The sequence below is a fragment of the Phyllostomus discolor genome, chromosome 12, assembly GCF_004126475.2.
Source record: "Phyllostomus discolor isolate MPI-MPIP mPhyDis1 chromosome 12, mPhyDis1.pri.v3, whole genome shotgun sequence".
Classification (NCBI taxonomy): Eukaryota; Metazoa; Chordata; class Mammalia; order Chiroptera; family Phyllostomidae; genus Phyllostomus; species Phyllostomus discolor.
In genome coordinates, this window is record NC_040914.2 from 53,432,878 (window position 1) to 53,455,812 (window position 22,935).

Below are 22,935 nucleotides of genomic sequence, written 5' to 3' on the forward strand. Positions count from 1 at the left end.
TCACTGTCCAGATCCCCTCCTTGCCAGGCGTGCCCTGAGCCACTCTCTGGAGGGGTGAGGGGCCTCTGGCGCCAGCCCCACACTCCCTTGCAGACCGGTGCCTGTGACTTCTCCGGCAGAGGCTGGCACGCAGGGAGTAGCCAGTGGCTAGGCTCAGAGGGAGGGAGAGAGGGCCCAGCATGGCCACAGTAGCTTGGTCCTCCCAGCCTGGATGCCAGCCGCCTTCCTACTGGCCTTCCTGCTGCTTCTGTTTAGCCTGACAACCCCCTCTCTCCACCAGACGGGAGTCTGGGCTGAGCCTGGACGGTCCTCTTGCTGCAGGAGCCCAGCCCTGGCGTGGTGCTCAGGACCTAGAGACGCTCAGTAAACTCTGTAGATTAAGAATGCGCCTCCGTGTCTCCCGGTGGAGAATGGGGTGATGATAGCGTCGGCCCCGCGATACTGGATAAGGATTGGACACTGTGCAGGGGACATGCTCAGTTCACAGTCAGGGCTCTCGGGAGTACAGTCACTAGGATTCGTCGTCCCAAAGGGAACGCCCTCCCCTCCCCTCCCTCCTCTGGGGCAGGCAGGGCTCGGTACCCACTCAACAGGGAGGAGACAATATATTAGCCTCCTTGGTGAGACCTGGCCTTCGTAGGTAAGTGTTTGGGGCTGGACTCGTCCACCTGGTGATGGGCTCACTCCACACGGGCCGGTGGAGATCAGATCCGGTCACAGGAGTGTCTCAGACTGTGTCGCGATGGCTCACGGGCGGACGAGGAAGCTAAGGTGGAGAGAGCCAGAGGGCTTGGCCCTTGCCGTGTGCAGCAAGATGGGTGTATTCTACCCTCGGTGCAAATGAACAGTCGGAGGAAAACAGAGCTGCTCAGAGAAAGCAATGCCAGTGATTAGCCTGGACAGGGTCCAGGGCAGGGAATTTTGGGAGGCTGTGTGCCTATGACAGGGAAAACTCTATGTTGAGGGTAGGGACCACATTCAGGCAGTATCTGAGCAAAATAGAGGGTTTATCATTCATTGATTTGTACAGTCATGCTTCTTTTATTCAGATATATCCCGAGTGCCTCCTGTGTGCCAGTCACATGCTTAGGGCAGGGATACAGAATAAACAAGATAGACAATGAAAAAGGTGAAGTTTTGGATATGTTGTCAGAAGTGAGCTTCCTAGTGGCCAAAGCAATGAGGGAAACTTGAACAGTTACAAGCGCCAGTGTAGCCATAAGATGCCAGCATGTTAACTACTTAGAAGAAGCCCAAGTTTTCCTGGCAAGTGAAGGTCAGGGACACCCATGTCCACTGTATTTGTTGCTGGTCCGACTGGGGCAACTTGGACCTGTGTGTAGCTCCCAGGTGAAGATGGACTGAAGCAGAGAATCACTTCGAAGACACACTAAACACATCGACCAGACCCTCCTTGGGTCGGCATTTTCCGTGTTCTCCGTTCTCCAGTCTTTTGCCTTTGTTGTTCCCTGCTCCCCCCACCTCCCCCCACACCCCTTTCCTCTCTCTGCCCGCATCCCGAAGGTCGGATGGTGTGGCAGGTGTCTGCTCTCTCTCTGACCCCAGCTCCTGTCCCTCCTGCAGACTGCCAGGAACTGCTGCCGCCTCCGCCGCCAACCCCCATGGCCTACATCCCGGGTGGGGGCGCCCCAGCAGCGGGGGCGGCCCCCGTGGGCTCCCAGTACTGCGTGTGCAAGGTGGAGCTGTCCGTGAGTGGCCAGAACCTGCTGGACCGGGACGTCACGTCCAAGTCCGATCCCTTCTGTGTCCTCTTCACAGAGAACGGTGGCAGGTGGATTGAGGTGAGGCCCCTCCATGGGTGTCTGGTTGCGGGGGGTGGGGTGGCTGGGTGCTGGAGAGGGGCGGTTGCTGGGGCCCGGGGCCTCCAGGCCCTTGGAGGTAACTGGAGTGTGGGCAGGGGACTACTGAGAAAATTGTTACTCTTTTTTTTTAAGGTTTTATTTATTTACGTTTTTTGTTTTTTTTTTTTTTAGAGAGGGAAGGGAGGGAGAAAGAGAGACAGAGAGAAATATCAATGTGTGGTTGCTGGGGGTCATGGCCTGCAACCCAGGCATGTGCCCTGACTGGGAATCGAACCTGCGACACTTTGGTTCGCAGCCCGCGCTCAATCCACTGAGCTACACCAGCCAGGGCAGTGAAAATTGTTACCCTTAAAATTACTGCAACTAATGATATATTTGTGTTTATGTATTTATAATTATAATTCATAGATTTAGATTCATAAATATGCAATTTTGTATTTATTGTTTTATATCATGTTTTCAGTTATTATAGCATATAGTTAAAACCTCCGAGTTTTACAAAATGGTTGCTTCCGCTGTTCAATGACTGTCCCCACTCGCTTCTAAGCAGACACACAGTCAGTGGGGGACAGGCAGGGACCCAGGGGCCTGGGAACCCAGGCTTCTGTCTCAGTGCTGGACCAAGGCCCAGTTCTGTCCCTCCCTGCTGTGTGGCCTTGGGCAAGTGGCTGTCCCTCTCTGAGACAGTCTCACCTGTGCAATGAAGATTCCCCCCCACCCCCACCCCCGCCTACCTTGGGGAGCCCAGAGCTGGGGATTTCGGTGGGACCGCAGCCACGGACTCGTGAACTGGAAAACTTTGGCCTGAGAACTGGGTGGGGTGAGGAGCTCAAGGGAGGGGATCGAAAAGTCCAAATGGTGAAGACTTTCCAGTTTTAAAAATTGCTTTGTTCCTATTCCCAAAAGGGACTTTATTCATTGGAGTAAATTTATAAAAAGCCAGATAAACCCCAAAAATAAAACCAGAATGTTTGGGTCCCTGCCTGTCAGGGAGGACCTCTGTTAGCAGTTTGGTGTCCAGCCTTCCAGGGAGTCCTAGATGCTTGTAGATTTTCCGAAGTATGTATCAACTTGTCGTAATTAAGCGGGCCACAGTGCAGATCACACTGAACAGACTGCGGTTTACAAAGATTCCCCACAGATGTTGGCCCCTTTCAATGATGCCAGGGAAATGGTGCTGAGATAGTTGACCCATTTTCCAGAGGGGCACCTGGGGCCCAGGGTGGGGAGGGACTTCTGTGTGTCCCCCAGGGCTTTGGGGATCCCACCAGAAGTGAGAGTGGGATGTGCGGGGCAGTCGGGGACTCCTGGGATGATGTCCAGGCTGGGGGCCAGTGTGTCTGGGGTGCTCTGTGCCCTCTGCCTAGTCTCCGGAACCCCTGCTTGCCCTTTGGGGAATGGGGTCCCCTCCACTGCCCCCCACCCCCACTCATGGCACCCACCTCCATGCTCCCTGACCACCTCCCTCCCACCGAGGCAGGCCACACTGGCTGAAAATAGCCCCCGGAGGGAGACCTGTCCCTGCGGCTCCGGCCCTTGGAAATGGACTGGGTGGGAGGGAGAATCAACACAGCCTGGGCCCCAAAATAGACAGTCACCCTGACTCCGTGGTTTGGGGCCTCCGTGTGGACAAGCCAGGAGGCAGGGACCCTGTCCCAGCCCCACCATGGACCCACAGTAGTGGGTTTCCACAGTGGGTGGGGCTTTGGGGGACTGCACCATTCCAGGTCTGACATTCCAGGATTCTATATAAGGTACAAACATCTGTCTCCGGAGGGGCGGGAAGCCCTCACCCGCTCCTCCCCCCGAGGATCCCTCCTTTCTGTTTCCTCTCTCAGCTTCCACGTAAAATGTGGTTTTTAAAAAAGGATTCTCCCAAAATAAAAGGAATAAAAACCACAGAGTCAAATGCCTTCATCGTACAGAAGTGGCGACTGAGGGCCTGATGGAAAAAGGGACTTGTCCTCTGTCAACTAGGCAGGGACAGGGCCCGAACTCTCATCCTGACCCCGGGGTATGAAGCCAGGGCCAGAGGGTTAAGAGCGTGGGTGCTGGAGTTGGAGCTGGGTTCAGATCTTGGCCCTGCCCCTCCGGCTGTTCCACCTCGGGTGAGTCGCTTAACCTCTCTGTGCTTCAGCGCCCTCCTCTGTGAGCCGAGGGCAATGGCTGCGGCAGCCATCCAGCTAACCGGCCAAGTGGCTGGTTCAGAGGGCGTTCAGCGAGTTGGCAGAGTGATTTCCGGCCGCCGGAGAAGGGGGGCGCCAGCCCGACTCTGACCCCGGTTTCCCTGCCCCTTTGCCAGTACGATAGGACAGAAACTGCCGTCAACAACCTCAATCCGGCATTCTCCAAGAAGTTCGTCCTTGACTACCACTTTGAGGAAGTGCAGAAGCTCAAGTTCGCCCTGTTCGACCAGGACAAGTCCAGCACACAGCTCGAGGAGCACGATTTCCTGGGCCAGTTCTCCTGCAGCCTGGGCGTGGTGAGCCGGAACCCCCCCCCCGGGTGGGCGGGGCGAGGCAGGACCCCGCCCCCAGGCGTCACCCAGCTCCCTAGGACAGAGCAGTCCCTTGGGGAAGGCTGCAGCCAGCTTTCCCCAGGCCCAGGGTTCCTGGCCGGCTCCTGAGGAGGCGTCACAAATACAGACAACCCCGCAGGGGCCAGCAGGCGGAGCCTGCCAAAGGTGGCCCCACAGCAATGGGCGCCCCACGTGGTCAGAGCTGCTGGCTGTTGGAAGTAATCAAGTGCGGTCTTGACTTCCTGGGGCAGGAGGATCTGGCCAGCAACCAAGACACCCATGGTAGTGCTACTTCGTGGCTGGCTCACTGTGTGACCTTGGGCAACTTCCTTTGCCTCTCTGGGCCACACCTCCCCATCTAGCTCCTTCCTTGGTGAGCTTCTGGGGGTTGGGAGGTGGCAGGGCTAGGAGCCCCTGACACTGGTCCCAATCGTCCTGTATGGCTGTGGGCCCTTGGACAAGCCCGAGCCCCTTCTGGGCCTCAGTTTCCCCATGTTTCACCGGGGGATAATGATGACTGCCTGCCGTGTAGGGATGGTGAGGGAATAAAATGAGAAATGCTTTGCGAGGTCCCAGTGGAGCCTGAAATGCCCTGGGCCTGCCAAGAGATGATGCTCAGTGAAAAAAGCAAGGGTCCAACAGTTGTGTAAAAGATGGCGTGAGTCCAGGGTCCCCGCTGACCCGTGTGTCCACACCCTCCAAAGGTAACCGAGGAGAGAGTCCAAGGAGGCTAAGGGGGCAGGGGCAGGGAGCTGACAAGGCAGGGAAACCTAGCAGGAACTGACGCCAGCCGCCAGCACGGAGCTGGACACCCCTCCCCTGGAGGGAGGGGCAGGGCAGGAAGTGGCTTTGGCAGGGCCTGGCCAGAGCCGTGGCCCTGCTGACCAGGCCTCTGGACTGCCGCTGCGGCCCATGACCAGGAACAAAGCTTCTGCCAAACCACAGCCCGGCCTCTTTCTTTCCCTCCTGCTCTCCCGGTTCCTGCTGGCGTCCCCGCTGGCTGAGTTCCCACAAGCGAGAGGACAGGGGAGCCGGGTGCTGCATCCCCAGTGGCACAGAGGAGGAGGAGAAGGGCAGGGAGAGGACCGTCGAGAAAGACCAGCATGGGGGGAGTGGGGACATGCTCCTGTGGGCACAAAGAAACACTGACATTTCCCCCAAGGAACAGAGGACGGACGGGCTGGCCCATGGTGGCTGTGGGAATGGGGGGCACAGATGTGGTGGGAAGGCTACTTGGAGGTGTGGTCGTATTGATCACTGAAGCCTGTGTGAATGTATTTCCTATGCAGATCGGTGAAAGTATGCATGGAACTCAGGGTCTGAGCCTCTTGCTCAGAGGAGGGTGGGGTCTGTGGATGGCTTTGGGGGAGGCTGTTTCAAGGGCCTTTCCCCGAGGGCAGCCAGGTCAGCAGGAGCGGGACTGCTGGGGCTGCGTCCCAGCGGCCGACCTCTCTGGGCCTCGCGGCGGCAGGCACCCCGTGGGGTTAGCAACAGCGGCTGTCTGCCTCCCACGAGGATCAGGCAGGGGGAGGCTTAGCGCGCGCCTGGCATGGAGCAGCGTGCTGTGGGTGGCGTCTCTGGAGCCTTTTTCCTCCACGCCCACCCTCACGGAGCTGCTCTCCCCTCAGATCGTCTCCAGCAAGAAGATCACTCGGCCTCTGCTGCTGATGAATGACAAGCCGGCGGGGAAGGGCTTGATTACGGTACTGCCCCCCCGCCCTCCGCACCCCCTCTGCACCCCCTCCGCTTCTGCCCGCTGCCCTCCCCCATCAATGGGTCCTTCCCTGGCAGATAATCATCAGCTTTGTGTGGAGTAAAAAGACCCAACTTACAACTTAGCAACAGGTCTCTTAGCAACCGGCGCCTAGCTCCACATAGGATGCATTGGGGGCCGCCGAGCTGAGGGTAGGGGGTTGTTAGCGAACCCCACCGCCCCTTACTCCTGGGACAGGTGCGTTCCTACTTGTCTCTGGAGGCCAGAGCCCTCCCAGCGTGCTCTTCGCGCACTGGCCCCTGCCTGTCCTCCGTGGGGGGTCTTTCAGGAGCGCTCGCTCGGAGCAGGCGACCGCTGCAGTGCGCAGTGCCGCGGCGACGCGCGCTGATTGCCGAGATGCGCAGTGATACTTGAGATCGCAGAACGCCCCTTTGCGCGGGTGAGCTCCTCGGTCCTGGGCTTTCAAGAAGGCTGAGCAACCCAGTTTTGCAGATGAGGGTGCAGAAGCCCAGGGAGGAGGTGCCCTAGGGCAGTTCGGCTAGTGAGATTCTCTGTCCGATTATCCCCCTTCACGGCCTGGGTGATTCTGGGCACCGGCCTCACTGGAGGGAGGAGGGCCCCGCCTGTGTGTGTTCAAACGGTGTCCCTCCGCTGATCCGGAACTTTCCTGGCTCCCTGGAGCCTCGCAGCCAAGGCTGTGAGGGAGGCGAAGGTCGCCACCTGGCTTTCCTGCCCCAGCGGTTTTATCCCTTCCCGTGCACGCCCTGGGTTCAAGGCCAACTGAATTCTTAGCACACCTTGCACATACCCTAGGCCCTTAGCCACCGTTCTAACACCTGGAATGTCCTCTCCCAATCTGTCCGCACCTCTCGGGGTTCAGAACCTCCCCATCACCTGGCCTTCATAAGCCAGCTCCCCTCCACCTGGAAGCCAACACAGACGGACCCCGCCCCCCAGCCTGATAGGCTGTTACCCCTATCATTTCCACCACTGAGGCTCTGGGCCTCAGTTCTTTCCTCTGCAAAATGGGTACAACAGCAGGTCCCACCCACAGAGTTGGTGCGCATGTCTCAGCCGGAGGAGAGGACGGGAGACAGGCGTCCAACGTGTCCGTGGTTCTGGGGGTCCAACAGTGTGTTGGGTGAGGCCAGCCTAGAGGTGTGGGGAAGGGGAAGCCCTAGCCAAGAGGGGACCCAGCCCACTGTGTTGCTGTGGGCCAGGGGGCCTTCCCTGCCACTCTCTAGGGACAGGGAGAGAGAAAGGCCTGGATAGGGTAGATGGCGGTCCCAGGGAGACCCAGCTGGTCCATCGCTGGCTGGCTGGAGCCAGGAGGCTGTGTGGCTGATAGGGAAGACATGGAGGACAGGTGACAGTGTGAGCTGATGAGACAGCAGAGGAAGCTCAGGTGGCCTCTGTCCCTGCCCTGGGCCTCGGTTTCCCTAGCTGCACAGTGAAGGTGCTGGAATTCCTGATACCTGGGTGTTTGCAGGTGGCTGTGCTCTCTGGGTCTGCAGTGGGGGCCTGCGGTGGCCTGTCAGGCGGCTCCCTGGCCCAGAACCTCTCCCCGGGGCTCAAGACCACCCCTCACATCTAGTCCCTGTTTTATTTCCTCTCCTCCCTTCTCTTGAGCCACGTGGGGTCACTTTTCGATTGCTCATATCCAGATGGGTTACCCCAGTTTTCAGAAGATGGAAGCTGAAGTTTGGGGAAAACGAGAGACTTCTTCAAGGTCACCTGGCACTATCCCACCCCTCGCTCACCCCTCCCAGCCCTGCAGAATGGACTCCCAGGCCCCCTGTGCCCGCTCAGCCTGGCAGGGGCCAGGGGGATCTAAAGAGCAGGCCCGACCCCTCGCATGCCTCTGCCCCTGCAGGTTGCCGCCCAGGAGCTGTCCGACAACCGGGTCATCACGCTGAGCCTGGCGGGCAGAAAGTTGGACAAGAAGGTGAGGGGGCAGAAGAGGGGGGTCTCCCCCAGGAAGCACTGTCCCTCCCCAACTCAGGGTTGTGTGGCCTAGCCTTGGAACTCCTGGCCACCACTGTCCTCACCCCCTCAACCAAGGACAAGCCCATAGCATAGGGCTGTCCCAGCCACTCCAGTTTAGGATCTTTTCACCATTGAGGTAGTGAGTTTATCATCACTAGAAGTATTCAAGACACGGCTCCTTGTCAAGACCCACTCCTTGGGATTCCCTGTCTCACTTCGTGTAAATGTAGTAACCTACGGGCTGTGCGGTTGCTGGGGGTCATGGCTTGCAACCCAGGCGTGTACCCTGACTGGGAATCAAACCTGCGACACTTTGGTTCACAGCCTGCGCTCAATCCACTGAACTATGCCAGCCAGGGCAGAAACTGATTTTTAAAGGACATCATATCCCTTCCGTAAAGTGCTTGGGAGAATTGCCATTTTTTCAGATTCCCACTAAAATAAGTTAGGGTCCCCCTGTCCTGCTGGAGGCCTCCCCGGCCCTGGGCACAGTCACTGTTTTGAAGTCCTACCTGGTCTAAAGTGCAGGCACTGTGCTCCCGCAGGCTGCAGGCCTCAGGGTCCCAGGGTCCAAGCTGCAATAACCCCAGTAACCCCAGGCTGGGGCAGTTTCTCGGGGGGAGGCAGCTGGTTCCAAGAGGCGCAGCAGCTCCTGGCTGCTCAATGAACCCCGCATCAGCTGAGGGGAGAGGGGCCAGGCCGGCTCTGCCCACGGCTCCCGCCCCGACACGGGGTTGGGGAGGCCGTGGGCCCCACCTCCCACCATCTGAGTCTGGCATCGTGCCCTCCTCACCTCCATCCTCCTGCTCCCCCAGGACCTCTTCGGGAAGTCGGACCCGTTTCTCGAGTTTTATAAGCCCGGACACGACGGCAAGTGGATGCTGGTCCACAGGACTGAGGTGGGTGTGCAGGGGGCCTGGGGGGTCTGCGAGCCAGTTGTTTGGCCGGTGAGCCACCCCCAGCGGCTCAGGATGGGGCGGTGCAGTCACAGCCACGGAGTGAAACACGTGATGGCGCCTAAAGGACCCCTCCCCCCTGCCACAGGGATGCACGCGTTTGTCCTCAGAGGTGGGGCTGTGGGTCTCTCCGTCTTGCCACCTCCTGTCCCCATTGGGCTGACCTGGCCCCAGCGCACCGCGTCGCTGCCTGGGGCCTGAGCTCTCCCTTGCCCCGCACTGTCCTGCAGGTGATCAAGTACACGCTGGACCCTGTGTGGAAACCGTTCACTGTGCCATTGGTGTCCCTGTGTGATGGGGACATGGAGAAGCCCATCCAGGTAAGGGCCCTGCTCCCCACTCTGCCAGCTCAGCCTTCCCATCTACCCCAGGCTTCCAATGGGGGGGCCCTAACAAAGCTCTTAATTTTTATTAAGATGGAAAGGAACCCCATCTGGGGGCAGGGTAGGGGACCAGGATCCTCGTCCCCGGTCTGCCCGACCGCCTGAGTGGCCCGGGCAGGGAGGCCAGTTCTGTGAGCCCCCTCTGTACAGCAGAGTGGCGTCCGGTCTCCTGAGGCCCGCGGTGCTGCTAGGTAGGATGGTGGATGGTGGGCGTGGAAACCCCGGGAGAGACTGAGTGCCACTGTGCTGGGGATGAAGATGACTCGCCTCCAGATGCCCTCAGTCCTCAGGGGCATGTCTGGTAGCAGCTGGGGTGGGGTGAGGCAGCTAGGCCAGGCCGGGACCCCCAGACAGGGTCCCCCAGGCAACCTGGGTTCCAGTTCTGTGTCCCCTGCTGCCACTGCGAGACTTCGGGCAAGTGCTTCCCTCTTAGGGCTTCGGTCTACCTGTCAGGAGAATGGGTACAATAACCCCTGCCTTCCTCCTATGAGTGTCAGCGGCTAAGTTAGAGAGCACGTGAAGCTGGGACGTTTTTGTACCCGTCTCAGGGAAAGAGGCCTAGGGAGGGCTCCGGGCCATGGCCCGTGAAGCCTGGTGGGCCACCACCCAAGACAGATAAGGAGCTGAGTGACCTCGTGAGAAGAGTGGAGCTTCCTGCACCCAAGGGTACAGCCTCCATTGCTGGGTGGCACACTTTCCAGCAATCATGGAAGGCTTCCTACAGGAGAAGGCAGTTCAGGCGCTAACAGCATCATCCCAGGCCACTGAGGCAGGTGCTGGGGGGAGACAGAGGCAGCACCACCAGAAGCAGATGGGGGGTTTGCTCAGAGAGCTGAGGGGCTGGGGAGCTCCTCTTTGGGGGGCAGCTCTAGGGTGACCTCACTGGCCCCACCCCAGGTCATGTGCTACGACTATGACAACGATGGGGGCCATGACTTCATCGGCGAGTTCCAGACCTCGGTGTCACAGATGTGTGAGGCTCGGGATGGTGTCCCGGTAAGATTGGCGCGTGTGTGTGGGACCCCGGGACCTCAGCACTGGGCAGGGAAGGGGCACAGGCTTTTGAATCAGGCAGATTGGGGCTCAGATTTTATTTCTCTGGCTTTGTGAACTTGAGTGGGATATCCAGTCTCTCTGAGCCTCAGTTTCCCCATCTGTCACATGTAGGTGGAGGAGTAGAGTGGGAATTAAATGAGATGGTATGGGGTAAAGATGACACATAGTGAGCACTCAGGAGTGTCCGTGCCACTCACCCCGAGACACCATGCCCTGGGTGACAGTTCTGGGTTCATTAGTGGATATGACATGGATGTGTTGTTTCGGAGTCAGGGATAGATGCAGCTTCTCCTCCCTTGGAGAGCCACAGCCTGGTGTGAGCCCGGGTAGCAGGACCCATTTCTGGGCGTGGACATCTAGGAAGGCTTCCTGGAGGAGGCATGCTGCCCCTAGTCATGCTATGGAGAAGATTCTGGAGTCCAGGGGAGTACCAGTCCTCATGCAGACCCTGAGGTGAGCTTCTTCTCTTTCTCCTGTGTTGTGCAGCTGGAGTTCGAGTGCATCAACCCCAAGAAGCAGAGGAAAAAGAAGAACTACAAAAACTCGGGCATTATTATCCTCCGATCCTGTAAGGTGAGCCAGTGGGGAGTGGGCGAGACACAGGGCAGGGCCAGCCAGGCCTGGTTCTGTGGATCCTGGTCCTGGAGCTTCCCCTGTGTGTGTCTCAGTTTCCTCGTCTGCAGAATGGGGCTGTTAGAGTTAGTCTCATATCACACCCCTGCGTGGAGGTCATGGGGGACACGGGATGACCTTCCAGAGCCCCTCCTAGTGGGAGGGTACCTGTGAGGAGGTGCTGCTTCCCGTACCGGCAGCTTGCACATGGCATGTTTGGCGCCCAAGGGGCAAAGGGTGCCGGGCCGGGGCACCTTGTCCTCTGGCAGTGACATCAGTGAGGGCTCAGGTAACTGTGACTCCCGTGGCATGGCTGGGGTCCCTGAGGCTCAGAAAGGCGATGCAATTCACTCCAGCAGCGGCTGGGCTGAGGTCAGGGGCCAGGAGCCCTGGCTGACTGGTAGCCGGGCGTCTTTGGGAATTGGAGGGTGGTAAAGAGGACACCCCGGCTGGAATGGAACAGCCGGAGGCCGAGCGGTTCTGCGCGAGCCCCAGCGGGAGGGCCCCAGCCCCGCCCCTCGTCCTCGTCTGGGGGCGGGGCCATCGAGCCCGGGTTTACAGGAACGTTCACGGGGGAGGTCGCAGCGCAGGAACGCTGCGTGACTGTCGGGCTGTCAGCTGGCGGCATCACGGTTTGGGGTCCCTGTTTCTGAGACATCTGTCACTCACACACCCCCCTTCCATGATTTTTGGCGCCTGTCGTCTCACCTTTTCATCCTCGGCCCCTCCTCCTCCCTGTCACTTTGGTTTCTTATTTTGTACTTAAATGCACTTACTTTGAAGGGGACCCTTGCGACTCTCCCAGAAGGGGAAGGCCAGTATCCTTTGCCAAAAGGGGGCAAAGAGCAGCAAAATGAGGTCTAGCGGTTTTATTAATGTGTAGGGGAAGGCCTCGGGCAGCCGTGGGGGCTTCCCCTGTACGGTGGAGGCCGGCAAGAGCTAGAGCGGCTCCGGCCAGGATAAGGACTTGAGACCCCTGTGGTAGACTGGTCGGTGTAACTGACGCTGGGTCCTGGGACACCACCTGCCGTCATCACACGTCTGTATCTGTGAGGGGAGGTGGGGGGCGGGGTGGGGGGCCCACCCACGGGGAACCGGTGCTGTGAGCGTTTTGTTCTAGAGAGGTCGGGGTTTTGTTTTTATCAGATCCGAGTCCGTCATCTGCCCTTTTTGGTCTCTTGGACCCTGCTAAGGTTTCAGGGTGCAGAGCAACAGCACCCTGAAGGTCCTCCGTGGAGAGTGTGGCCAGGTGGGCGGGGGGGGGGGGCTGGCCCTCAGGGACGGGGCGGGGACCCACTGACTCCTGCGTCCTGGCCTCCTTGCAGATAAACCGGGACTACTCCTTTCTGGACTACATCCTGGGAGGCTGCCAGCTCATGTTCACCGTAAGGCGCTCCCCGCCCCAGTGGGACCCTCCCCGAGGGTTCGGGTGGGGATTGGGGGCTGGGGCCTGGGGCCCGAGGGAGGGTGTGTCTGGCAGGGGCCGGTGGGGCTCAGCTGCCCAGCACGGGGCTCACTGGCTCCAGGCCTTCAGAAGGAAAAAGCCAGCTTCTTCCTCCTCGCCGGCCGAGGGCCTTCCTGACTCACCTGCTCCCCCAGTGCCTGCTCATTGGCCTCCTGCCCCACCAGTCCGCACTGCTCCCCCCACAGACCAGCTCCGCTCTGTCTTAGGCCTTGGCATTTGCTCTTCTGTGTGTCTAGAGCACTCCTCCCTGCAGCCTTCTGGTGCCTGCTGCCCTGCCGCCCTGACGTCCTGTGGGCCGGGCCACGGGGGCCGCCTTGTCAGGGGGCTCTTTCCCAGTGGCTCCCATTCGCCTCGTCACCTCTCTGATCTGATTATTTTTGGAGCAGTTGCCACTCTGAAATGACCCCGTTTGTCCCACCCGCTGGGCTGGGAGAGCCCTAAGGGCGGGCTTTGTTGTGGGCGGCTCCGACCCCAGCACGCCCCACGGTGCCCGCACGGAGCAGACCTCAGGGAGCGCGGCCGAAAGGGGACTCGTTCCTCTGCCGGTGGGGGCCTGGCGCGTGCGCCCAGCAGGCTTCTCCCCCGGTCATCTCGTCTCCTGTCCCTCACCCCAAGGGGAGCCTCAGGCCCCGGGGGAGAGCCTGCTGGGGTCCCCCATGTTCTGCCCACCTCCCCACCTTGCCTCACGGCTCCCCAATGCCAACCACCTCTAGACCCACGAGGACTGGCGCTCAGCTGCAGGACTCTGTGGGACCTGGGGCTTGGCCCTGCTGACCTCTGGCGCACGGGTCACCACTGCCCCGCTCCCTCAGAGAAGCTGGGTCGTCCTGTGCCCCCTGCACGCGAGTGTTCATCCAGCAAAGGGATCACCTCCTGCGTGCCAGACTCCAGGCTCTGGTCCTGCAGGGCTGGCTCGAAGACTAAGGCCTGCCACCCTGACCTCAGGGAGCTGACCCACCCCGCAGCCACTGAGTTTTGAGGTGCCCCCTCTCCCCTCGGCCTCCTGACCCTGCCCTGCTGGACAGTCTTGCCTACCCCCCTGCCACCCCTCCAGGGTCTGGGCTGGGGTTCTGTCCAGGCTGAGAGCAGGAAGAGCGGGGTCCCTGGCCACTGTCAGCCCCAGTCCCTGTGGCGCACCTGTGCCCACCTGGGCATCTGTGCCGGGCGCCCTGTGCCCAGCCCTGGCCCCTCGGGGGCCTGCATCTTGCCTACTGTGAGCATCTGGTTGCACTGGGGCGCGGGGCACTGACCTATCTGGCAGCCCCCGCCTCCCAGGCCTCTTCGTGGTCGGAGGGATGAGGAAGAGGTGGCTCGGGGTGGGGGCAGGGTGTCTGGGAAGGCAGCACCTGAATCGGCCTGAAGGACGAAGGAGAGTTCCCTTGGAGACAGACGGCCTGTCCACTCTTAGGTGGACGGGACCTCATGCTAAAGGCCTGGCTACGGGAGATGAGTGCGGATGGGACAGTGAGTGGGGGAGGAATTCGGGGCTGTGAGCTGGCTCTGAATCACATCTGGGGGACAAACTTATGCTTAGGCAACAGCAGGCCCTGGGGGGTACTGGAGCCAGAGGGCCGATGCAGTCCCAGCAGCCTCTCTGCTCCCTGTGGGTGAGGGCGGGGGCCGAGGTCTCCGGCCACACTGGGTGGTCTGTCTCTCCCCCCCACCCTGCAGGTTGGGATAGACTTCACAGCCTCCAACGGGAATCCCCTGGACCCCTCCTCTTTGCACTACATCAACCCCATGGGCACCAACGAGTACCTGTCGGCCATCTGGGCCGTCGGGCAGATCATTCAGGACTACGACAGGTGAGCCCGGGGAGGGGCTCTGGAGGCCAGCTCTGGCTGCAGCCAACTCAGCTGAGACGTGGCGTCGGCTTCAGGGGGGAAGATGGGGAAGAAATCACTGGAGTCGCAAGAGACCAGTTCACGGACGAGGCAGCAGCAAAGAGAGGGACCCTGGGGAATCGGGGAGACCCACAGAGAGTGGGGCCATTTGAACTGGGCCTCAGAGGATGAGTAAGAGTTTGCCACAGGGAACAGACTGAGAAGTATCTCAAGACGGGGCCCACGGGATTGCAGTTAGAGTGTCGAGGTGCCCTGTATGTTTGGGGACAGCAGGTGGCCAGTGGCCAGGGCTGGGAGAATAGGGCTAGGAGGGAGGGAGGGCAGGTGGAAAAAGGTGAGACTGGGCTCCAGGGCTGGATGAGGAAGGGCCTTGAATGCCAGCCAGTGTGGGAGAACTTTTCCCAGCCATAAAAGGAAGCTTGAGCCAGCCCAGTATATGTCACCCCCACCGTGCCTGGTTTGGTGGCTGCATGAGGTCCCAGTTTGGGAAAGACCTAGAAGCTGGACCCAGACCCGCTGGTCGGAAGCTCTGTGTCTGCCACAAGTGTCGGTGGGCTCCAGCCACCCCGGGCGCCCAGCGGTGGGTTTGGGGTCAGTAGGGCATTTGAATGGAGCTTCCCTGGAGGCAGCGACTTTTTTCTTCCTGTCCTTGGGGGTGTGCGAGGCGCCCCTGGGTAGGGGGTTTGGAGAGGGTGAGCGAGGTGGCTGGAGGCATCTGTGCAGTTGTCTTACGGTGGTTTTTCTCTGTCTCTTGTTAGTGATAAGATGTTTCCGGCTTTAGGGTTCGGGGCGCAGTTACCCCCAGACTGGAAGGTGAGTGAAGCCAGGCTGTTCCCTCTCGGCCAGGACGGGCTGTGTGTGTGTCTGTCTGTCTGTCTCCAGGATCCGCTTTGGGAAGGTCTGGCGCTGGGGCCCCGTTGCCCCGCCTTCTCTGAGCTTCTCCCAAACCCACACTCACGTCTGGACCTGAACCCCGTGCTGGCACCGGAGCTTTAACATGGAGCAGGACTCGGGTACCGGTTCCAGCCCCCGGTACACATGTCCGGTGGGGAAGACGAGGAGGATACCAGGTTTAGCAAATAAAAATACAGGCCACCCACTGAATTTCAGATGAACACATTTTTAGGTATAAGTATGTCCTAAGTATTGCCTGGGATATATACTTACACTAAAACATCCATTGTTTATCTGAAATTCAGATTTAACTGGATATCTGTATTCTGTCTGGCAACCCTCAACACAACAGGCAGGGTCGTCAGGGCTGAGATCGGGCAGCAGGGGCTAGGGGACGGCCCCACCCCAGCCTGGGGGTATCAGGGAAGGCTTCCTAGAGGAGGCATAGTAGTGTGCGCCAAGAGGGGAAGGGAAAGGAGGAACTCACAGAGCGACTGGAGGTGGCGATGGGGCAGGGAGCGTGGTGGAGAGAACAGCCCGTGCCAAGTCTGGGAGGCAGAGGAAGCAGGGCCAGTTGGAGAAACAGAAGGGAGGTGGGCGCGCTGGACTCTCGTGGAAGCTGGGCAGGACGGGAAGATCCCAGAGGGGTAGGGGCGAGCCATGCCGGGCCTCACACGCACGTTCAAGAGCAATGGGGACCACCGCACAGTCCCCTTGGAGAGTTAGAATCCAGCTGGTATTCCTGAAGGCCCACCCACCCTGGCTGCCGAGTGGGGACTGGCCGGGGTCAGGGTGGGCGGGACGGAGGGATGCAGAGCAGGGACCATGTCCATTTTACAGGTGAGAGGACAGAGGTTCCAAGTGACCTGTCCAAGGTCGTGTTTACAAGGGGGGCCTTGACTTCAGCTGGGTAGATGGACTGTGGGGTTTATTCTCAGAATTGGCTGCCTCTCCCAGGAGAAGCCTGGGGGAGTGGGCACGGGGCTCCTCACCCTGCGGGTCTGTCTCAGCCAGCGCCCCCTCCTGTCAGCCGCGCTGCGCTGCATGTGGTTTCCAGAGGGAGCCTTCCCTTCCCATCCCCCCAGGGAGGAGGAGTTTCAACCCAGGATTTTGCAGCGGCTGTGGGACCTGCTGGCCATCGTGTGGTAGGGGGCAGGGTCCTGCAGGACCCAAATGGTGCCACAGGGAGAGTGGGCAGGGAGGGCTGGTGCTGGCAGGCCCAGCAGGCGCCTGTTGCTAGGACACCAGCCAGCTTTCAAAGAACTCTGGTCCAGGGAGATGTTCTCTTGCGCAGAAGCCTCCCTGGAAATGTCACAGGGCAACTCTGGGGAGACCGGGGCTTGGCCAGGCTGGAGTGCCCGGCGCTGCCTGGAGGGACGCGGGAACCGGGCTAGGAGAGGACAGATAACTTGGCGCCACCTCCCGTGCCTGGCCTGGCCCCTCCCGGCCTCTCATTGTAACTCACCTGGCTCCGGCCACGGGGCCGTCTTCCCTCCCTTCACACCCCAGGGCCTTTGCACGTGGCCTTCCTCCAGCCCATGGCTCCCTTTCCCTCACTTCCCACACCGCTTCTCAGGGAGGCGTCACCCTCCCCCCACCCCACCCTGGGCCTCCCAGGGGACCCTCCTCCCTGCCAAGCACCGTCCCCACAGAACCCTGGTCCCTTTGGGGTGTGGGGTTGGCCTGTTTGTTGTCTCCCTGCGGGACTCAGGGCGCAGGGCAGCCACCGGGCATCCTTCTCGCCGCGCCCCTTGCTCCCGGCATGCGCTTGGCGTGCATGTCTGTTCACGGTGGATTTGGGGGCCCAGCGGCCTGAGCAGCCAGAGATGTTGGTTCTCTGAGGGTGGGAAGCTGGAAGGAGCTAGAAGGACCCTGGGACCAGCTGCCTGCCCCTGGGGCCTCCGTCCGGCCCTGCCCTGCCCGGGCTGTGGCTGAGGGATGCAGAAAGCGTGCCCCTGAGGGGATGGCGTGAAGGCATGGCCTTCAAAATGAGCCCGAGTTAGAAGAAGAGAGAGAGCAGGCAGAGGAAGGTCTGGGGTGGAGAAGAACACGGTTTATCACTCTCCTCACTTTACAGACGGGGAAACTGAGGCTTATGGGGGACAGTCCCTCTGAGGCCAGATTCCTCAGAGCCTCCCTCTGGCGTCCTGCCCCTGCCAGGGCCACAGGGAGCAGGGCCTTAAGTAACTCACTGAGCAGGGGCCAGGCAGGGCCACGTGGGGTGAACGGGGACCACTGAGTGTCACAGGCCACGCAGGAAGCCCCAGGACAAAGACCTGTGGCCAGCCAGTCCCCAGGGGCCCCTGATCGGCTCGGGGTGGCCTCCAGGAAGCTGTTCTATTTCGTGGCATTTTCCAGGCAAACCAGGGCCACAAGCACGAGAGGGGGCTGTCCACAGGCAGCATGGACACTGCCTGCCCCCTGGATCTGTTCCTGGCTCTGCTGTGGCTCACCCATGTGACCAAGGCATTCCTTAACCCTCTCTGAACCTCAGTTGTGTCACCTGTGAAATGGGGCTGCTGGAGTAGGCAACCTGAGAGGCCAAGGGGTGGAGGGTGGCCCCCCACAGCCCCATGCACTTGAACCGAGGCCCGGCCCTCCCCAAAGCGGGGAAAGCAGCGGGGAAAGCAGCAGGGAATGAGGAGGCTGGGTGGCCGAGAAGGGGAAATAGTAATCTATCCCTATCGGGAGGGGGCTTTTCCCCCTTGGTCTCTAGAATCTCCTAAAATCTGATTTTGCAGGAAACGATTGGCCCACAGGAGGCCTGTTTCCCTGGCAACCATTTTTCTCTCTTAGCCCCCTCCCTACAAGCCCCCTCTAAATCTCTACAGAGGCTCATGACGTTGCCACGGCAACGAGGACCTCCGGCCCCTACACCTGGAGCCCAGACTGGGGACAGGGCGAAGGGGGCCCCTGGGCAGGGTCGGGGCCCAAGACGGGCATGGGGGGGGCTGGCTCCACGCCAGGCACTGAGGGCTGAGGGAACAAAGAGCAGAGCCGCCCGGTTCCCTTGTCCAGGGAGGGTGTCTCCTCCTCGGGCCAGCTGCCACCCGCAGGGCAGCACTAGGGTGAGCTCCCTGAGCCCAGCCCCTCCCCTCTCGGCCCAGGAGGGCTCCCCAAGGTCTGGGGTCCAACCCTGTCTTGAAGCATGAGGGACCTGGGTCCCTGGCCCGTTCCACTGCGTGGGCTCAGCACCTGGGCCCCCCTCTCTGGGCCTCGGTTTGTGTGTGTGTGTGGGGGGGGACGCTGGCCTTCCGGCACCTCCAGAGCAGTGCCTCAGAGATCAAGCGTCTGTCTGGGGTTGTTGGTGCCCAGACTGGAGCTCTCCCGTGGCCTGGGCCTCATCGCCCTCCTGACGTAACACCCTTGGGGGCAGGAACACCTTCCGAGGGGAGTGGGTTCTTGGAACATAGATCAGGAGGCAGCCTGACCTCGGTTCCGGTCCCAGCTCTGCCCTACGGCAAATGTGAGACCATGAGAACATTCTAGTATGTTCCGTGTCTCAGTGTCATCATCTAAAAAATGGGCTAATAATAGGTCTTCCCCCATTGGCTGTTGTAAGGAGTGAGGAGGGTATGCTTGCAAAGCACGAACAGGGGGCGTGGCCCGTGGTAGGCAAGGGGGCTGAGTGGGGAGTTTGGCTGTGAAGTGGGGGAGGGAGAGGGAGGAGGTCCCCCAGCTGAGCTCTGGCCTCCCTGAGGCCCCAGGTTCTGTACCAGCCCAGTTCTACCTGCAGCCCCGAAAGGGGGCTAGTTATTGGTCCCTGTGGGTTCCCGGACTGTTGTGGGTCCGGTGGTGTCCAGGATTGTGCGGCTCAGCCTTTGATGAAGGGAACTCCAGTTACGGCCCCACCCACAGTGACAGCTGGTGACCGAGGGGCATCTCTGTCCCACTCAGGGGCTCTCGGAGTGGGGCGAGGGGCCACAGGCAGCCCCGAGCCTGCAGGACCGAGCGGGCGGGCTGCTGTGGAAGGCTCTCGGTCGGTCCTCTCTGTGTGGGTCAGACCCCGCAGTGGAGGTAAAAGTGGATGTGGGGTATCCACAGCCCTGACCTTCCGGCGGGGCGGGGGGTAGGTGGTGAGTAGAGAGCCAGGTGCCCCCAGAGGGAGCCTGGGCCTGGCAGGTGGGTGGCCTGGGAGCAGGTTTGGGGCCAGGAGGCTGCCGGCTGAGCATTTTCTCTGCGCTTCAGGTGTCCCACGAGTTTGCCATCAACTTCAACCCCACCAACCCCTTCTGCTCAGGTGAGTGTCGCGCGGACCTGCACCTGCCCTGGGCTTGCACCAGGCCAACTCCCTGGGTGGGGGGAGGGAAGAGGACAGGTTTCCGTACCTTTCTCCTTTCCCCGCCTCCTCACACTTTCCCAGCACCACAGCTAGGGGAAGGGTTGGAGGTTGGAGTCAGGCAGCCCTGCATTCCAGGCTAGCTGCTGCCCTCTCCTGGCTGTGTGACCTTGGAGAGATCACTGCCCCTCTCTGAGCCTTTGCCTTCTTCTCACCTGCCCTAGGGAGATGTGACACCTGCTTAGCTCACATCCCTGGGGTCAGGTGAGAATTAGGGGAAGCATTGGCAGGAAGCCCTGTGTAGACCGGGAGGAGGCGAGGGTGGAAAATAGAAATAGCACACCTGCCTCTCACTTCTACCTGCTCTGCGGGGAGGGCCCCGCCCTGCCCCGCCCCACTCTGCCTTTGACTGACAGCTGTGGCATCCAAGGGTTGAGGGTGCCTGGGGCAGGGGAGGCGGAAGGGGCGGGTCTTGGGCGTGGTCTCTGCTCCCCCTCCTACCCAAAAAAGCCTTAGAGGATTTCTGAGCCCCTAGAGTTGGTTAAGAGAGTGCTGGAAGAGGAAAAGGGGCTCCAGGTGGGTGTGGACGAGGGTGGTCCCTGCCACCATGGGACCATTCAGTACAGGCTTTGGCTTGGGCGAGCCATCCACCTTCCGCGGGGACCCTCTGATCTGGGCCTGGTTTGTACTGGGAAGGGAAATGCACCAAGGCGCCAACTTGGGGACAATGTTGTGACTCAGAAGCCATCTGTTGGCAAGAAATGTGACCCTGCACGCCTGCTGGGGACTCATGCCGGGTTTGGAGCGGGTCTCCAGAGATGTCTGTCCAAGTTCACATGAGTCAACCTCGTTTCCGGCCAGAGGCCCTCTGGAGAGGACCACAGGGCAGGCGGATATTCTCAGCCTCAGAATGGCGGCTGTTTACAGAGCACCTACTGTGTGCAGGGGCTGTGCCAGCGTCTCGGTCCCCCTCACAAGCCTGGGCAAAAGCCATAGCGTGTCCAGAATGGACTCCAGGTGGCCACCCAAGGCCCTTTTCCAAGCCTGCTGGACCCCTTCCCGCCACCTGCCCCAGAGTAGATGGTCAGACCTGTGAACAGACAAGGAAACAGGCTCAGAAGGATCAGGTCTGCCGCAGGTCCCACTGCTAAGAAGTTGAAAGGCAAGATTCGAACTCAGGTCTGTCTGACTCCGTATTCAGGGCTCTTCACCCCCCCCACCGGCTCTGCTCTGTGGGAGCTCCTGGCAGGGGCGTTTGGGGTGAGCCTGAAATGACGCCGTTGGCAGCGGGCGCGGGTCCGGGAGGACCAGGCTGACCTCGACTCTTGTCTCCGAGGCAGGCGTGGACGGCATCGCCCAGGCGTACTCGGCCTGCTTGCCCCACATCCGCTTCTACGGCCCCACCAATTTCTCTCCCATCATCAACCACGTGGCCCGGTTTGCAGCCCAGGCCATGCAGCAGCCCACGGCCACGGTGAGTAGGCGGCCACCAGCGTGGACCTGCAGGATGGGGTGGCGCTGGCTGGGCCCGCCCTGCCTGTCACAGGGGAGGGGCAGACTGAGGCGCATCCTTCCATCCTGCTCCGCCCCCACGGGGCTGGCTAGCTGGCTCGTCTGTGGCTCAGTCTACCTGCAGGTGTGATGGGGGCTCGGACCAGGCTCAGCCTGATTAGTCCCGGCCTGTGGGAGCACAGAGCGGAGGGGGACTCAGCAGTTCCGTGCATGCGTGGTAGGAAGTGGGGCTGCGACCCGTGGGAGGTGCCTCCCCAGGGCAGAGGGTGCAGGTGGAAGCCAGGGGGCCGGTCCCCGCAGCTCTAAAGCTGACCCTCTGAGCCCCTAGTTCCAGTAGCGCATGCAGCCCCCTGCCTCCCGCCGAGGGCTGCGGAACTGTCTGGCCGGCCGGGTGTTCAGGGATGCGGCTGTGGCTGGAGCCTGGCCTGGCCTGCGGCTGCCAGGGCTGCCACGGGCATCTGGAATGTTCAGCCAGCAGCCACGTCCTGGGCGTCTGCAGCCCTGGTCCTCTCCCGCCCTCCAGCCCCAGGCCTGACGCTAGCGTTGGGGGTCACGGAGGGGCCACCATGCCTACCTCCCCAACCAACCACCAGCGCCCGCCCTGACTCTGCAATATGAGTCTCCCCCAGGGCAGGGGGCCCGGCCGCATTGGGACCGCCCCAGGGAGGCAGGCACCTGCCCCAGGGGCAGCGCAAGGAGCAGCACTTTCGGGCACTTCCCAGGCAGGAGCCCTGGGGGGGAGGGGTGGGACCTGCGCTGGGACCCAGGCGATTCCCACCTGACCCCCGCACTGCTCCATGAGACCCTGCCCCCTCTCTGGGCTCCCCCTGCCCCTCTCTCCGGCTCCCCCCCAGATGGAAGGAAGGGGTCACTGCAGGAGTGTGGGTCTCCAGAACACCCACCGAGTTCACCTGCCTCCCCGTAGCCACGGGCAGCATCGCCCCCTACTGTATCGCCCCCCACTGCCCACCACGGCCGCTCTTGCCCCTGGTGTCCGTTCGTTGCCCGGAGGCCTTTCCGTAGCGCTCCCCGGCCTCCCCCTCCCTCAGAGACCCCGCTCCTGTCCCTCAAACACACGGAGCGTGCTCCCCGCACAGGGCCTTTGCCCTGCCTCCCCCCACCTGCAGCTGCTTCCCTGGCCTGCCTGCATGGCTCCGTCCCACCCCTCAGTGTCCCTTCAAATGCCGCCCCCCACCCGCTTTCGTTGACACCCCTGCCCCCGTCTCCTGTCTGCTCTGTGTGATCCCGCCCGACCCGACCACGGCGGCAACATCTCCCCCACACACCCCGAGTCTCCCATCTACTGTGCGTCTCCCCGCTGGACTTGAGGCTCCACGGGCTGGGCTGTGTCTGTGTGGTCTCCGTCGCCACCCCCCCCCCCCCCCCGCCCACCGCTGGAACTGATGAGTTCCACGGCAGGCACTCCTCATGCCCTGGAAGGGGTGGACTGTGGGCTGTGCGTTGTGCAGGGAGGTGGGAGTGGCTCAGCCAGGGCCTGTCCCCAAGGGAAAGGGACCTGGTCCCACTGGGACTGCCCAGAGGAGCCTGGCACCTCTCCTTGGTCCCTGGAGAGGTGGACGTTGGCAGTTGGCAGGTGGTGGCCAAGATAGGAGGGGGCAGATTATCAGAGGGGACAGCAGGGCTGTCTGGGGAGGGCAGGACAGCAGGACGTGGTCTGGTCGTCGGGAAGCAGCAGAGGGCCTGTGGGGAAGGGGACTCTGGGGTCAGGCTCCCAGCGTTTGAATCCTGCCCTTTTCCCTTGCTCACTGTGTGACATGGGGAAGTCACTTAACCTCTCTGAGCCTCAGCTGCGTCCCGTCTGCAGCCAGAATACTAACATATCTACTGCTGCGAGGGGGTGGTGTTGAGAAGCAAGTTCCCGGAAGAGGCCCG

General features: G+C 61.1%; 1 protein-coding gene across 1 annotated transcript in view; it reads left to right on the plus strand.

Annotated features, from left to right (window-relative positions):
- The window catches only part of CPNE2 (copine 2), a 40,456-nt gene that overhangs the window by 10,307 nt on the left and 7,214 nt on the right, over positions 1 to 22,935 (plus strand). Inside the window, exons 2-14 of the mRNA XM_028502077.2 lie at positions 1,585 to 1,802; positions 4,126 to 4,305; positions 5,970 to 6,044; positions 7,929 to 8,000; positions 8,857 to 8,940; positions 9,228 to 9,317; positions 10,278 to 10,376; positions 10,923 to 11,009; positions 12,374 to 12,433; positions 14,185 to 14,318; positions 15,116 to 15,170; positions 19,440 to 19,491; positions 20,871 to 21,004. Of these exons, the coding sequence (XP_028357878.1) occupies positions 1,623 to 1,802; positions 4,126 to 4,305; positions 5,970 to 6,044; positions 7,929 to 8,000; positions 8,857 to 8,940; positions 9,228 to 9,317; positions 10,278 to 10,376; positions 10,923 to 11,009; positions 12,374 to 12,433; positions 14,185 to 14,318; positions 15,116 to 15,170; positions 19,440 to 19,491; positions 20,871 to 21,004 (1,302 nt within the window). The 5' untranslated portion in view covers positions 1,585 to 1,622. The remainder of the gene's footprint in view (positions 1 to 1,584; positions 1,803 to 4,125; positions 4,306 to 5,969; positions 6,045 to 7,928; positions 8,001 to 8,856; positions 8,941 to 9,227; positions 9,318 to 10,277; positions 10,377 to 10,922; positions 11,010 to 12,373; positions 12,434 to 14,184; positions 14,319 to 15,115; positions 15,171 to 19,439; positions 19,492 to 20,870; positions 21,005 to 22,935) is intronic.